Genomic DNA, 15,873 nt, shown 5'->3' on the forward strand with positions numbered 1-15,873 from the left:
GACACGGTCGAACCTATCGAATGTCGATAACCTGTCCCCGAAGGGTCCAAAATAAGAGGAAACAAAAACTGAAAGGTCGGTTATGGCGGCGCCCATGAACAGCTGCTATGCAAAGCGTCTATGCGGAGATGAACTGGCGGGGAGGAGGGGACTAGAGCGTGCATTGGCGCCAACGCGCCGAGCGCAGGGTGAGCGAGGAAGAGGAGCCTCAGCACCTCCCGCCTAAGCTTCCTTCCTTCGATAACGTCTCGGCATCTCGTTCCCCTCGAGCGCGACTCCCTCTAAATGCTTCTATACTCTCGGATAACAGGGCACACCAATATCCTGTTAAAAAAAGACACGAAAAAGAATTTTCAAACGAATTAAACGATTAGCAAAGAGCACCTGGTGGATGTCGCTAACGCCTCGTTTGTAATGCCCGTCTAGGAACCTTGACAGGTAGTGACGGTAACTGTCTCGCCTCCGGCTGGCACGAGAGAAGAGGTGGAAGGAGGAACTACCCTCTCCCCGGGAATCTATTTTGTGAGTCCCACAAGTCGCTATTGACCCTCTACAAGATTATAGAAGATTAACCCATCACTCAAAATTCATACAAAAGCAGCCGCTTCGGTGGCTCTAAGGACTAGGACATACTCTCGACATCAGCCTCGCCGCAGCTTTGCTCGTCCCGAGACGAACTACGTCACGATTGCGGGGAATGTCACGTGCTCTCCGCTAGCTGCTGTCCGAGCGCTTGCCAGATTTGCCGCTTATAACAAAAAATACAGCCACCAGGCTCAAAATACATACGTGCGATTGTCATATACGGATAGCGTGGATCATATTCAACCTATTCTTGAGTATATTTCAAATTCCGTTGAAGTATTTCTTTAAGATAAATGTAGGTGCACTTTTAGAATATATATATATATATATATATATATATATATATATATATATACACACACACACACACTCTTATCAAAACGTTCAAGTTTGAAACGCCATAAACGTGGCTTCTTCCTCCTCCAACCAAATATTTTAAAGGGGCCCTGCAAGGACATTTTTACTGGTTTTTAATCTGCACCGAACCTGAGTCCACTTAACATAGTAACTTCATGAAACTTTTCTTTTCTCGAATTTCGCTTTATTTGAAAAGTTATAGGCGAATTAAAATTACAAAAACAAGCAAAAAATAACCTCGTTCATGACGTCCTTGGTTGCTTGAGTCAAGGCCGTGAGCTAGAGGAGAGGTAGTGAGCTCAGCGAGCGCTCACGGCTGCCGCACTCCGTGTCGACGGCTCGAGAGGGCGCCGCTAAAGCATGTGCTGCATAGGCTGTATTAAGCGGACGGCCAGAGCGGCTCGCATTGCATTTGCTGCGCAATTAAACACTGATTCGGCATGACACTTCGTGGGCCACAAACGACACCAAATACGGGGTAATGATCAGTCAGAACGGCAGCCACTTCGCGCTGCCACACCACTGAACCTGCTCGCTGAAGCAGCCGAAGGCCTTCGGCACGCTCGGAACCGGTCGGATCCTCGACCGCAGCGCCGCCGCGTACATCCGGGATCTTTTAACGCTCTCCGCTCGTCGGTACCTGATCCCACTACTCCTTCCTAATATGCGCCGCCTTTTCCACCGCTTGGTGGCGGGTATGTCGACGTGTCATTTCTGGTTTCCGGACTTTATAAACTGCATTTGTTTCTTTCCTGATCTAAAATACTGAACAAAAACTATACTTCATAAATAATTGAAACGGTTCGCGCCACTTATATTTTGTATTTCGAGTAAAAAAAAAAAGAAAAAACTTTTAGCGGCTCTGACCAGTAGTAGGGCCAGAACCTAAGACGTCACGTATCGCGTGCTTTCGGCACCGCGGGTCGCCCCCGTAGGTGGAGGAGGTTTCCGTGTCGTCCGGTTAAAATATGACTCACTGATATTTAGATACTCGTTCCGTGCCCGCTGGTTTGCCCGAACCCTAAGAGATGTGAAAATCGCAAAAAAAGGTAGACGCTTAAACAGGATTGCAAAGCCTCTTTAAGAACTACTTCACGCGGCGTGTAAACAACGCGAAAACCCTCTTTTTCTTTTCTTTTTTCTTGGGGGGGGAGGGGGGGATAAAACGATTTCTTTTTTTTTTTTTTTTGGGGGGGGGGGGAAGGGGGAGGGGTGCAAAACGAGTATATTATGGAATAATGAAGGCCTCCGAACTAATGTCACTTGATATTTTTTTTTACGAGTAGCGGCAACCAGTACAACTGACAAGGCAGACTCCCCTGGAACAAAATGGCGTCATTCGGTTCAGTCTTCAGCTGGATCTGGCCATTCGCTTCCTAAAACCTGCACCGTCACGCAGTGGGCGCTTCAAAGAATGTCGTTACCTGTAGGAAGCCCTTATCTCGGAACTTTAACTCCGAACGCCCCATTCTTCGTCCGTGGAACGTCATCGCAGTCAGATGGCGCCGGTTTAGCAGGTGGACGCGAGCCCGATGCGGAGCGTCCTTCGACGCGTTGATTGGACACGAGCTTCAAGGGAAACACTGACGCAACACTCGTGTCCAATCAGTGCCTTCGCTCGATCTCACGGTTATGACTTCATAATTCTAGTGCACAGGCTTTCATTATTCCAGGTGGCGTTGGCTCCACGCCTCGAACGTTCCGGCGCGCTCTCGTCTCATCTCCCTGTGCGGTGGCGCTGCTGTTGGTACCGCGCATGCGCAGACGCTTCACTCCTCCCGAATTTGGTTTCTGCGCACGCGCAGTGCCCACACCTGCTGGGGGCAAGCGCGGGCTTGTTTGGAAACACTGTGTTAATGCACAAATATATATATATATATATATATATATATATATATATATTTTTTTTTTTTTTTTTTTTTTTTTTTTTTACAAAAGCATAACATGTGCGACGTAGGGAAAATTCCGCAGGCAGATTTGGAGTGGTTTCGGTGCACTTTTATATTGGTATCTTTATGCGCGTGCAAACGCGAGGTATAGCATTCGCTGCTCTAAACGCACGAGCATAGTGTGATTATGGATCGTTCCAAATCTACCAACGGAATTTGCCTGGAGCGAGTGGAAAAAGGAACGTGAAAACAGAACAGTGCAAAAGCGGCTAAAATTTAATTGCGCCAAGACGTCGAAACCCACGAACTAGGAATGTGAGCAGGCAGCAAATAATTAAGAAGACGAAAATTATTATATCTTTTTTATCGACTAAGTCGTATTTATTATGGTTTCAATCAGACTAATTTGATTTAGGTCACTACCTAAAAATAAGTAAAAGTTTATCACTACGTCTACTCTTTTAAATACGGTAGTTTGATTGATTGATTGATCAGTCCGTCCAATCCCGGATAAAATAATTACTGTAATATTCAAGTAAATTTTAATTCACAAGTTTTTCTGGATGTCGCCCCAGCCTAAAGAAAAAAGGCTTTTTTTAGTTAGCCAAAAGTTTTATTTGTTTTGTTTTTCTCGAGTTCTGATTTGCTTGCTATAGGACGTTATGCAACATGCGGACAAAGTGGAAGGTAGAGATCAACCAGGTCAGGTCAGGTCAGACAACGTTTATTAAGAATGAAATTCACCCCAATGCTCCGATTTGCTCTGAAGAGCAAAGCATTTTTTCTCGTGTGCTGACTGATAGAAATCTTTCTTGCTCGTTGATTCTTTGACTTAAATACACCAGTGCTCATAGAAAGCATCAAATGATAGGCAAACGGTAAAGAAAAACTATTTTCAAAACTACTGTTTTTTTTTTTTGTGCGATTTAAGTGGGCATTGTAAAACTGATCCGATTTAAATTCCGATCTTAATCGTGACTTTTCTTCTCCACCGTATTAGTAGGTAGCAGAGATGGACGAAGTCAAGTAGGCTCGTAAGTGCGATGAAAATGGATGTGGCAAAGTTGCTCTATGTTTCCACCGTCGGGATGCCCAGAGGTACTGTTCTGCTGGCTCTCGCGATCACTCGCGTGCGTTCACGGGACCCGGGGAAGAGGAAAGGACGCCGTGGCACTTCCTTTTCGGCCGCGCAACGGCGCCCTGTCATTGGGCGTTAGGCGGACGCTGATCGATAGCGGCCGTGAGGGAAGTCGACAGGTGACAGCGCCGTCTACCCAAGCGGCCGACTGGGCGAGCTCCGACGGGAACACGGTGGCCTGGACGGGAGAGCCTAGATTGAAGAGAGGGAACAACGCAAACCACGAGAAGCGTTTGCAATGCGGAGCGCAAGTTCGTCTGCTTCTTTTGTGCGGGGTTGTCGGGACGTCAGAGAGACGCCGAGCTCTGATTGGTTCTTATTGAAGGATGGTGGGTAGACCTCGAGGCAGCTTGCTTTGAGCCAATCAGAGCTCGGCGGCGTTCTGACGTCACCGCTACTCCTACGCATGAAAGAGACGACTTGCTCTCGGCATTTAATGGCGGGCGCCTCCCACTCAGATTGGGGGCACGTGCGCACGCGTGCGTTTTTGAGTGGCAAGGAGGATAGCGAGGAGGGAGAGATGATGCCAGGCTTGCAGGCGATACACGCTTTCAAGTTTCAACTCCTCCTGGCAACCTGTGTTGCAGAAGTGGCCCATAAAACACGTGACCTTGATCGAGCAGTTGGACACACTCTAAGATCCAGGCACACTAGCCCGAACAGGCCTCAATCAAAACCACAAAGAAAAAAAAAAACGGGATTTTTTTGCAGTAAACGTGCGTTTCAGTAATAAGCTGTCACGTGCCTCGCTTCGACTATCTGATTGGCTGGCTGGGACCGCAGGCTTCGCTGTTTGCCGAAAGTAGCGAATTTCCAGCTTGCTTTGGGTATGGTGCCGCCATCTGGTGTCTGTATCTGCAGTTTGGAGTTCTGTTTTGCGCGGGCTAGAGAGCCTCGAGTGAGAGTCTCTTCAACTTGAATAGGGTCAGCTGAACTATTACAAATTAGAACCAACTAATTTGAACTTGAACCAACTGGCTCAAGTAAAACCTGTAGTCTCTTCAACTGCTCGCGCAGAGTACGCGTTTATCAATGCCATAAAATTTCAAAATTTTGCTCTGGGACTACGGGACTACGGGCGGTTTTTCGGCTTAACTACGGTTATAAACAGCCCCAGGGATACTTGAATATTGTACGCGACGAATAAATTTAACACCATTTTTGTCCTCCCCAAAAAATAAATTATTATTTTTTTTTTTTTTTTGCTTTGTTTTGCGCGAAGAAGTATATAACTTGCCATTTCCAACGCCGCCATTAAATTGCAAGCGTTCTCGATAGTTTGAGTTGAACACACTCTTACATGAGGCTCTTTAGCGCGGGCTTCTGGAGGGTGGCGCCGCCTGGATTCGGTGGTGTAAACTTTCCTCTCGGAAGTGAGTGGAACGCGGGGAGGAGAAATTCCTCATCTTGGCGTTCTCTCGTTTTCGCTCGCGCGTGCGTGACGCGTATCGTGCCGACGCGCTTTTTGGTACCGTGGTGCGGTACAACGGCCTGCAAGTTCTACGGCACCTTGGGTCCTTCGTGCGTTTGTTTACCCTCCCAAGGCGATCACCCGACGTCAACCAATGACGGCGAGCGCTTGGCTGCCTCGTCATCGCGCGTTTCCTGCGCGTGCCTCTCCTAGCGTTTGAATGAGCCAAAGACGCATTTTGGGACACTTGCTCGCTGTATTGATCGTGGGGATATCCAGACAGCTGGAACAGATACGAGATAAAACGAACAGAAAATCGCTGTCGCCTCTTAAACCTACCCATAGAAAGTTCAAACTTTCACGGAATGCGCATTGAGACAGTAGATTTTACCTGATGAATTTTTGGTCGCCCCTTTCTGTTAAAAAACGAGCAAGCTTGCCAAGGTCAAGGGTGCTCGTAACGCGTGGCGCCATCTCCCGAAAGATGCAGCAAGCAGACGACAGAGTGCGTCATCTGCTCGTTGCGCCTATCGAAAGATGGCGCCACGCGTTACGACCGTCGCTACTCGGTCGTCTGCGAACCCGCTCGTCATTGACCCTAGCAAGATTGTAGGTCTTATTTTTCGCACAAAATGAGCTATCATTTAAAACTCCGTAGTCCGCGCTTAAAAGATTTATATACAGCACACGTTTAGAAATGTCTATTGGATCACAAAGGAGCTTCTACTAGAGTAATGGTGCGACAAAGTGGCTACACAGCGGCGCAACCGCGGCTGACGAACAAACGTCTTTTCGGATCCGCAGGCCCCGTGGAGGTGGTGGCCGTGACGCTGTACGACTCGTTCGACGGCCAGCAGCCGCAGCAGCAGCCCCCGGGTTCTCAGCCGGGCCAGGGGGGCCCGGCATCGGGCAGCGGGTCGAGCCCGAGCCCGGCGTCCACCAAGAGCGGCGGAGGAGGTGGCAGCGCCCCGACCACGCCGCAGGGGACCGCCCACCGGAGCAACAACGGCTGCGCGCCCGGCCTCGTCTCAACAGCGCCACAACAGCAGACGCAGCAGCCGCCGGGCTTCGGCAACATGCCGCTCAAGGAGCTCAAGGAGCCCAAAGACTGTGAGTGAAGGATCGCACGACACACGCGTCCGTCGAGAGGCTGGGGATCCATCGGTTCCATCAATATTCCACATAGAAAACGCATAAACTAAAGAAAAAAGTCCACACGTGAAAGGTATTTTGGCGCCCCAAGAAGTCCTTCAGCTCGGGAAAAACGGTTTCGCCCCAAACACTATCGCCCCCTAGCGCACTAGAAAGGCAACTGGGCGATAAAAAACTCCATCGAATAACAAAATAAAAAATAAGAGACCTTAGAAGAACCCTTTATAAGTCTTTCACGAAGAACTTTTTTTGCGGGCGTTTAAAAGAAGTTTTTCGGGTGCAAAATATGTACAAGCGGAAGAACCCCTAAAAGTTCTTTTACAACCATTTTTTTCTCGTTTTTTTTTTCTTTTTTTGTAGGTTCTGTCTTTTAGATAGTTTTAGCTCTCTGTACTACATGATTTTCACGTGACGTCTTCGCGCCTTACCGGTAATCGAAAAGGTGGCCAGATCTTTTCAAGAAAGCCGCTTGCTATCCTGGGACCATCATGACGGTGGGCCGGTGCAGGCAAGAGAGCACATAAAAATTTAAAAAAAAAAAAGATAAATGGATGTGCGTGGAGGAAGAGGAAGAAGAGGAGGAGGAGGAGTGGAGGGGAGGAAGGGGAAATGCCTTTGCTTTCAGAGCGCAGCAGAGGCTGCGCTCGGAGGGCCCCAGTCAAGAAACAACATAAGCGTAACAAGACGGCTCTCGGCTTCTTTCTTTGGGGTGTGTTCTTTGCGACTAGTTCAGTCCGATTCCGAAAGTGCACCGTGAGAATGCACTCGTAGTCTGTGTGCATGCGCTTGCGTGTCTTTTAGCCTTCGACTCCGCTATGAGTTCCGATTAGAGTGTAGAAATGTCTCCTACTACCCTGGGACGATTATGATGGCGGCGAAAGCGAGGAAGCAAAAAAAAAAAAAAAATTAAGAAAAACAAAGTGTGCATTTCGTAGACGAAGGGGGATTTCGCTACCTTTCTGATTCAGAAATCTTAGTCCTACTCGTTGCCAAAAAGAAAAAAAAATATTCGATGGCATGAAATGTATGTTTCAGAATTCATGATGGCCGCGCTGAGCAGCGAGGCCACCTTGAATGGCCGGTATTGGGAGACATTAGTGCAAACCGTGTATAAAACTTTTTTTTCTACGAAACGTTGTTTTCTTTTTTGCCAGACCGTCTGATACAGGTTACGAGTAGCACGACAAGGTCCTTCCACAAAGTCCTCCACACTTTCCACTTTAGCAGAGATAACGCTAGAGAGGAGGCGATGGGAGAAGCAAAAACCCTCCATCATGGTGAGCAGAGCGCTTTGTGGGAAGGGCTTGTCGTGGTACATTCTGAACCTGCAACAGACTGCAGGGAGAGTACATTCCACTCCGCCCGATTGTATTAAGTCAGCGCTGCTACAGCCGCCGCAGCAAATTCTACCCCCTAGCGCTATATAGGTCCCGCGTCTGAGAAATGCATGCGCATCGTGCATGCTCGCGCTTCCGAAGAAGAAGGTTACCACCGGCGAGCAGCCTGGTTCGCCGAGGCCCGAGACCGTCGAGACGGCTGTCATCGGGTTACGATATATGGCGCCAGCCACACCCTCCCATTCCGAAGATGTAAAACCCCGAGGCTGAGACGCATTCAGAGGTTGAAACTATGCGAGACTTGTTTGCGCCGATGCTATTCTATTTTCGCAAAGTGGGCTGTATCCCCATGATGAAGTATTTGGAGCAACTGTTGGCATCTGCGGTACCCCCTCTTTCTCTCTTTTCAAACTTCGCCCTCTTGAATGTCACGTCGTAGACCGTAGGTGTTGAGGGGGCTACGAGCTACGAGTTTCTGAGTCACGGATCAATATTTTTTAATGTTCCCCGCTTCATACCAGAGGCAGGTAATCGCGGTACATGGAAATAGTTGTGAACCAACAACCGGGGTAGTAACTAATACGACGTTATCCAACGTTTTTACATCAGAAATAACAAGGTAGCGTGTCGTTCATTTGTTTAAAAACAATAAACGGACGTAGTGAAATGGTAATTTTTTGTTAGTGAACGAAGCTCAAGAATACTTACCCCCCGACGTACGAAATGTTTGGATCGTGTGGAATTCCCCTTTGGAGGTTAGCACTTAGAAACACAGAGGGTTCCTTGGGAAGACGTGTTTATTGACTGAAATGCCAACACGCTTCGCTCTTAGACATGAAAAGTCTGGGCGCTGGCTCAATTACCAGTATCACCCGGTCGGTTTTCCGCGCTGCCGCATTAAGGGCCGCCCACACTAGCGAGAAAACGCGCGTGGCACGCCGATCGCGGCAAGTAACAAAATGTCGCCGAAGCACAGTCAGCGCCACGAGCGCGTGCAGAGACACGCCCTTTATCTTCCCGCTTAACCGATTTATCGGCGCGCCGGGCGCGTTTTCTCGCTAGTGTGGGCGGCCCTTTAGACAGATTCACGGAAAGTCAGAGGCCTACGAAGAAAAACCGAGCTCCGTAGAGCCAGGGCCTCCGCCGACGAGAGCCTCTGGGAGTCTCTTCGAATCGACCGCCAACAGAAAGACTGGGCTGAGTTTGCGAAGGAAACACTAGATGGCGCCACCAGGTTGGAGCGTTTGCTAGCGCAGTGTTTTAAAATGGACCACCGGAGCGGACGTATGTATCACGTGACCTTCCGGTAACACCAACGTTACTATAAAGAAAAAAAAAATTTTTTTTTTAGTTTGATTTTTACCTTCCCGCCCGTTTCGATCTGGATGAATTTCGTACCGGCACGCGTTCGTAATTACTCAACTGCGTGATGCACGTTAGAGACCCCAGGTTAGCGGTTGTACTGCACCGGATGATATTTCTTCTCTACAGCCAAGAGACGGGTCACCCGTTGGGGCGTACCAACATCAAAGCTGTATAACCATACAAAGCATCACATTTTTTTTTTTTTAACTCCCGGATACATGGAGGGGAGATCTATGGGTCCCATTTTTCCGTTGAAATTTTCAGACAATCACTTATAACTTTCGAATAAGATCATTTTGGCGTCTGGTTCGGACCGTGAGCGTTACATTTGAGTGCAGAATGAGCGTTCAGTAGCGCGTAATTAATTTTTGCAAGGAAAAAAAAAACTGTAATTTTTTTTTAGAAGTACGAGGGGTGATAAGAAAGTTTTGCAACTCGCATATAAGAAAAACTACCAAAACTTAAAAAAAAGAAGAAATTTTACATTATCTTGTTTTTTACACTAATTAACTTCTCCCATTTGCCTTGAAGGCTTTTGACAAGTGCTGATTGTTGGGTGAGTCGGTATTGTACGTGAGAAAGCCTGAAAAATAAAACCTTCCTCCTGCTCGTCAAGCCACTGCTCTGTGGCAATTCGCAGTGCACTGAAGTCATCGAACCTTGTTCCTTTTAAGCGTCTTCCCAAATTCGGAAATAAAAAAAAAAAAAAAAAAAAAAGTCACTTGGGGCCAGATTAGGGCTGTAGGGTGGGTGGTCAAGCTCTTCGAAAGCACACTCTCGAATGACAGCCTGGACAACGCGAGACTTGTGAATCGGGGCGTTGTCATGCAGGAGGGGGACGCCTCTTGTCACCAATTCTCATCATTTTTCCACAATGGCCTCACGAAGTTTGCGGAGAACGTTGGCATAGTATTGGCATGTTATTGCCCTGCTGTTTTCCACATTATGAATCAGCAGGAAAACTTTTGCATCCCAAAAAAACTGTCGCCATCACTTTCTTCCCAGAGCGTTCCGTCTTGAATTTTTTCGAGGGGGGGGGGGGGGGGGGGGTGGATCGTGACCGCATTAACCCATTAACCCCGTTCAGTGTGCCCTACAAAAAAATAATCCTGTTTTTTTTTAGAAAATATTTTTTTTAGACGTTTTGCACGCGTGATAGGCGGAGAAGAGCATGATGAATAGATCAGTGAACACGGCTGCACTCTCTGAATTGGGTGACGACTCGCGCCATCTTCCGGGTGTTTTTAGCCATTCGTGGAGGCCAGAAAACTTTGTTCTTTCTTCCTTGTGCTCGGGTTTTCGCGGTTATATATATATATATATATAACCGACGAAAGTTCGAAGTCTTTCTGAAAGCGTTCGCTAGATGGAGTCCTCTGTCGGGTAGGCGACGTATCCATGGCGTCAGCTGGGAGGCGGCCGACCTTGAGACCTATTGAGCGAGGTTCAGGGTGCCTTCCAGAATAGGATGGACAATAAACGGGGATATCAGACCGGGGCACAAAGAAGTGCGCCCTCGTTGGGAAAGCCTTCCAAGGTCCGTCCCGTAATGGGCCTGGCCCCCTCGAAGAAAGCAACGGGCAGCGGCCGTCGTTTGCTTCGGCACACTCGGCTGCAAACTTTTGACGAGTGCGACACAGTCGTTCAAGGTGGGGCCAGGGCCCGCCCAACTCTAGTGAAAGAGATCATTCGAATGTGTCCAATAAACGTATAAGAACATATAAGTTTATATAAAAACGTATGCTATACTTGGAAATTAAAACATCGCAAAGGACTAGGGACTGCATGAAGAAAGACACAGCGCTGTGTCTTGGTCTTTCTTCACCTGGTCCTTTGCGATGTTTCAATTTTCAAGTATGTCATACCAAGTCGAACAAGCTTCAACTTTATTCTATACGCCTGACATAATTTGTATATATAATTCAGGGCTAGGCGTAGATTAAAAATATTAACCCGATTAATCGCCACCTTTTAATCGATTTATTAATGGGTTAATCGATCTCGTTAATTTCCACGCATAATATTTTTTAAGTCAAAATGACACCTATATTTTTTTTTCTTTGGCTGAATATGTGCATGTTAAACGGTCCAATAATTTCAATTATGAATCAACTGTATACGTACTTGAGAACAGCTCAAAAACACACTTACAGATTCAGCTGCATGAGGCAAAAAGGTTGAATTGATATTCTCCGGCAAGAGCGGCCTCCTTTGATTTCTTACAGCAGTCTTTGCAGCTCTGAACGGACATTCGCACGGCTTTGAAGTGGCTGGGACTCGTATAACCTTCTGCCCCTTACAATTTACGTTTAAGATTTCCCCTAAATTTTTCTCTTCATATAGGTGTGCTCGCTCATGTCTGCTTGGCGAAAGCATTTAATTTTTATTTTATTTTGGCTCGTCAAAATTTTTCAGATTAACCGATTGAAAAAAATTATTTGCGATAAAAGCATTAATTGATTAATGGGTAGGTTAATCGATCAATTGCCTAGCCCCAATATATATCTATTTATTAGACAGAACCTATAGGAAATGCTTTTATCACATTCAGTCGGCCTGCACTAAAAAGAAAGAGATATTGCTTGCTTAATAAACTCCAATTAAATTGATATCATTAAATTCAACGTGTCTACCTCCTGCGCGTGTCATGGTAAGGTATTATTTTTCGTAGCCTTTCACACCGATAATAATAATAATAATAATAATAATAATAATAATAATAATAATAATAATAATAATAATAATAATAATAATAAATTTACTGCAGGTGCTTAAATGTCCTCAAAGTATCATTTCGGGGCCGTCAAATTCCTAAAGACTTCGACAGACTGATCCCAACAAGATATCTACAAAAGCACACATAAAAAAAAAAAAAAAACACAGAACAAAGAAGTTAGAGAGTTAGAGACGCGACAAGGCAAATATCGTTAAAGACGAGTTGTAGAGTACAAACTCATTACGAAAAGTATTGAAGGTTGACGCTAGTATCTTATGGACGAACACATAGTCTTAAGTTTTCTTTTCACCTTTTCACGAGAAGTGATGTCACTCATCACAGGTGGGAGGTTGTTAAAGGTGTGTGGAACGTAAGAATTCCGCATGCCTGTCCCAAAATGAGTGCTGATTCGCGGCGTGGCATATGGTGCCACTTTCCGAAGGTCACGACAAACCACGTTAATAATAATAATAATAATAATAATAATAATAATAATAATAATAATAATACAGTTTATTGCTCCTCTTTGAGACTAGTCGAAATTAATGCAGGTTCGTCAAAGCCATCGAGGGCTTGTGGGACAGAACCTAATAATAATAATAATAATAGTTGATTGTAGTGTCCAGGAGTAACCTATTGGTCTTCGTGCTGCCACAATTTAATGAAATTCTAACGCGCGCACACGTACATACACGAACACGAAGAACTCAAGTGCTAAGCAGGAACGTGGTCCATAATCTATACAATAATAATAATAATTCTTTATTTGCATAGTGCGCCAGAACAACCATGAGCTTCGGATGTCGAGATACTGCTTGTCTTCTACACTTTAAAATACACAAGTAAGGTCACACTTGAAAGAAGCAGATTCATCGAGAACGTCCAGACGTGGCGGTGCTAATTTGTTGAATGAAATTTACATGCTGCTCATGGGTGACAGCTTAACTCGCGCGGAAGAACAAAAGGGGGATGTTCATCGCCATATCTTCTACTCTAATCCATGTTCATAATGTTATTAAATCATTACATTTCCAGCTACTGGTTTGCGAATGTTGAAGTACTTAACATTTAAGCTTCTTCCATCCCGTTGAACCCAAGTTAATCAACGTGCAAACTTCGCGGAAGAAAAAAAGAAATTGGGGGAATGCATTTGCATGGCCGACACTAACTTAATCCCTTGAATCACCGGTATGGACCTATAGGTAAGCGAATAAGCAGCCGACAACCACTCTTCATCAACACAGTGAAATCAGCCATTTTGAGAACCTGAATAACCTCCTGCAGTACCGTTTATTCCCATTTTCTTATATTTTCTCGACGTAATGGGGTCTCAGACGTCGTGTGCGAGGCTATCTCTGACTCGCGACGTAAGCAGGCGTAAGCTTTCTTAACGTATCGTAACGTAAGAAAACGGGACTGTGTGAACCTATAGCCTTTGAGGGAAGTGGTTTCTAGGAGCTCCGTCTTTCGTGCCTCCGAGTTCTAGGCAGCTTTCGTATAGGCCGTTTCTGTTGTCCCGTAACGCTGTCCATAACCCGCTACGAAATCCGGAACTCTCCAAACGGGGTTAGCGGCGCGCATGCGCAGTTGCGGCGTGGCCGTTGCGGAGAGCTTAACTTGGAGGAAGAACGCTCTACGGAAACTTCCCATTGTTGTGCAGCGTTGAATCATTAAGCGCGAAACACATGTGCGACGAAACCGTCGTACATGGGGGGCGAGGGTTTTCAACGCTCTCCGATGCTACGAAAACCCTCGCCCCCCAAGGTCATTCCGGCAGTCCGCACGTCGGATCGGAAGGTTTCGTGGTACATCTGTTTCGCGCTTTAACGTGGCAGCCGATCGTCTGAACATCTCCAGCTGCCAGTAGCGGTGTGGCGTATGCACATGTCTCTTTTCATTAAAGTGAAACGTTCTTTGGCTAGGTGTTCGGAATTTCGAGAAGCCCTAAGGTGAAGCCTGGATGAAAGCGTGGCCGCGAGGCTCGACACTGATTGGTCGACGAGTGGGAGAGGAGGATGGAGGTGTTGGACATCGATTGGTTAACGGGGGCGAGGTCAAGTGACCAGGGGTGGAGTTAGGAGAAGAGGTAGGCGAGAAGGCGTGGCGGGAGACGAGGAGTGGGCTTAGAAGGTTCTGGAAGGTCACCAGGTTTATCAGTCGAGTGTACAGCTGCCACGCGTTAAAGGGGTACTCCGGCGATTTTTTCATGGTCGCTGATGTGCCTCAAAATTGGCTCAACACACCGATAGACGTGGCTCTACGAGTTCCCCAAGTATTGTGTAAAAAGAAAAAAATTCGCGAAGTTGTTGAATTTTTGAATTTCGTTTTCATCGTGTTCCTCAAACCGGGAGCCCCCACTGGCAACATTGAAGTGTGACGACAGATATGGTATAAAGAGGGCAGTAAGCCATGTTCCCAACTGATTACAAGACGTTTTATGGTTGGAAAAGGATGTTTGGTAACTCATTCACTGACAAGCACGCAAAAAAAAACACTCGACATACTCTGTTTAAGACTACATGCACGACCTGAAAGTCTATACCATATGTGACGTGACACCACTGAAGAGCGCGCGAAAATTTGAATGCTGGTTTCGGCATCATCTTCATTTACGGTTTTCTCAATTGCTATTTTGAATTTCGATAAAATAAATAGCATACCATGACGACTGGAGTCCGGGTATTCGGAAAATGCAATTTGTTTAGGTAGCTCAAAAAAACGGCCGGAGTACCCCGTTAAAGGGGCCATGAAACGATCTTTCTACTTTCGCTAAATACTACTCAGAATCGCTCCCCAACGTTCCTAACCAATAAACTAGCCTCAGTTTTTCTTTCTAAGCTATGGCAGTTGGTAAATAAATGCCAGAAATATGAGCATCGGTCATGCCCTCAACTCGGAGCCAGAACAAACGGCCACGTGGTCTAGTGCTTATCTTATGCCGCCAATGTTAATCATAGCCACGCGCTGGGGTTGGCAAAGTAGAAAACGCGCGCTGGGATCCAGGCATTGTTAGAGTTCGGCTTTTCGGTTCCACAACTACGTCATCAAGATTTTCGAAGGCAAGATGGAAATAAAAGATCCCCTTTTATCCTCGCAATTTCACCGCGAGAAAGAAGCTTCTGAATCATGGCGGTCCATGCAAGTATAAATGGGCCAGCATGCCTCTGTAAAGTCATGAACTTTCCAACCCGATAGCGTTTTAAATTATCTGATGAAGAGCGCTGCGAACGTAGGCTTCTTAAGGCCTGTTCACACATGCAGCGGAGCGCTACAAGCATAACGCTGACCTCGCGCTAAGCGCGTGCTGACGGGAGCGTTCACCAGCTTTGTATCGCACCGTCAAAACTGTTGCTCATGGCAGACGATTAGTAGGTGACGTCACGTGAGCTGCGCTACATCAGCGCTTCGCTGCATGTGAGAACCGGCCTTTAAAGGGATGCTGTAGCGAAATCTGGATTACACAAAGCATGGCGGCAAAAGCGTGCAACGGGATGCTACAAGCATCAAAACATCACTCTACAACGATATATCGAACAGATGACCGTATATTTAAAGGAAAGGAGGCACATTTGACAGATATGTTCACGTCTTGTTTCTCCGAGAAGGGTCGTGAAGGAGAGGGAACGGCCTCGCGTTTTCTCCGCCTCGCAAACTCACTCCCGTGCGACATGACGCTACACTACATACGCAACCTCGGAGGACTGCCCAGATGTCAAGTCTGCGGAGCACGACCTCCCGATAACAGGCATACATACTGGGAGTGCCCGAGGGCACAGAACTCGCCATACATTCTTGAAAAAACTCAGCTACCGCTCCACATCCCCCATCCCCCCCCCCCCCCCCCACCCCCACGTGGGAGAGCTGGGGAGCACCGCCACGGGACCTGCAAGCTACCTTATGGACATCTGCAGAACCATGTCGAA

At 46.8% G+C, this 15,873-nt stretch overlaps 1 protein-coding gene across 1 annotated transcript in view; it reads left to right on the top strand.

Annotated features, from left to right (window-relative positions):
* The window catches only part of LOC8026095 (cAMP-dependent protein kinase catalytic subunit 1), a 431,775-nt gene that overhangs the window by 265,945 nt on the left and 149,957 nt on the right, over positions 1-15,873 (top strand). Inside the window, exon 3 of the mRNA XM_042289546.1 lies at positions 6,185-6,490. Within this exon, the coding sequence (XP_042145480.1) occupies positions 6,185-6,490 (306 nt within the window). The remainder of the gene's footprint in view (positions 1-6,184; positions 6,491-15,873) is intronic.

This window comes from Ixodes scapularis, unplaced genomic scaffold, assembly GCF_016920785.2.
Source record: "Ixodes scapularis isolate PalLabHiFi unplaced genomic scaffold, ASM1692078v2 PGA_scaffold12__126_contigs__length_90152505, whole genome shotgun sequence".
NCBI classification, from domain to species: Eukaryota; Metazoa; Arthropoda; class Arachnida; order Ixodida; family Ixodidae; genus Ixodes; species Ixodes scapularis.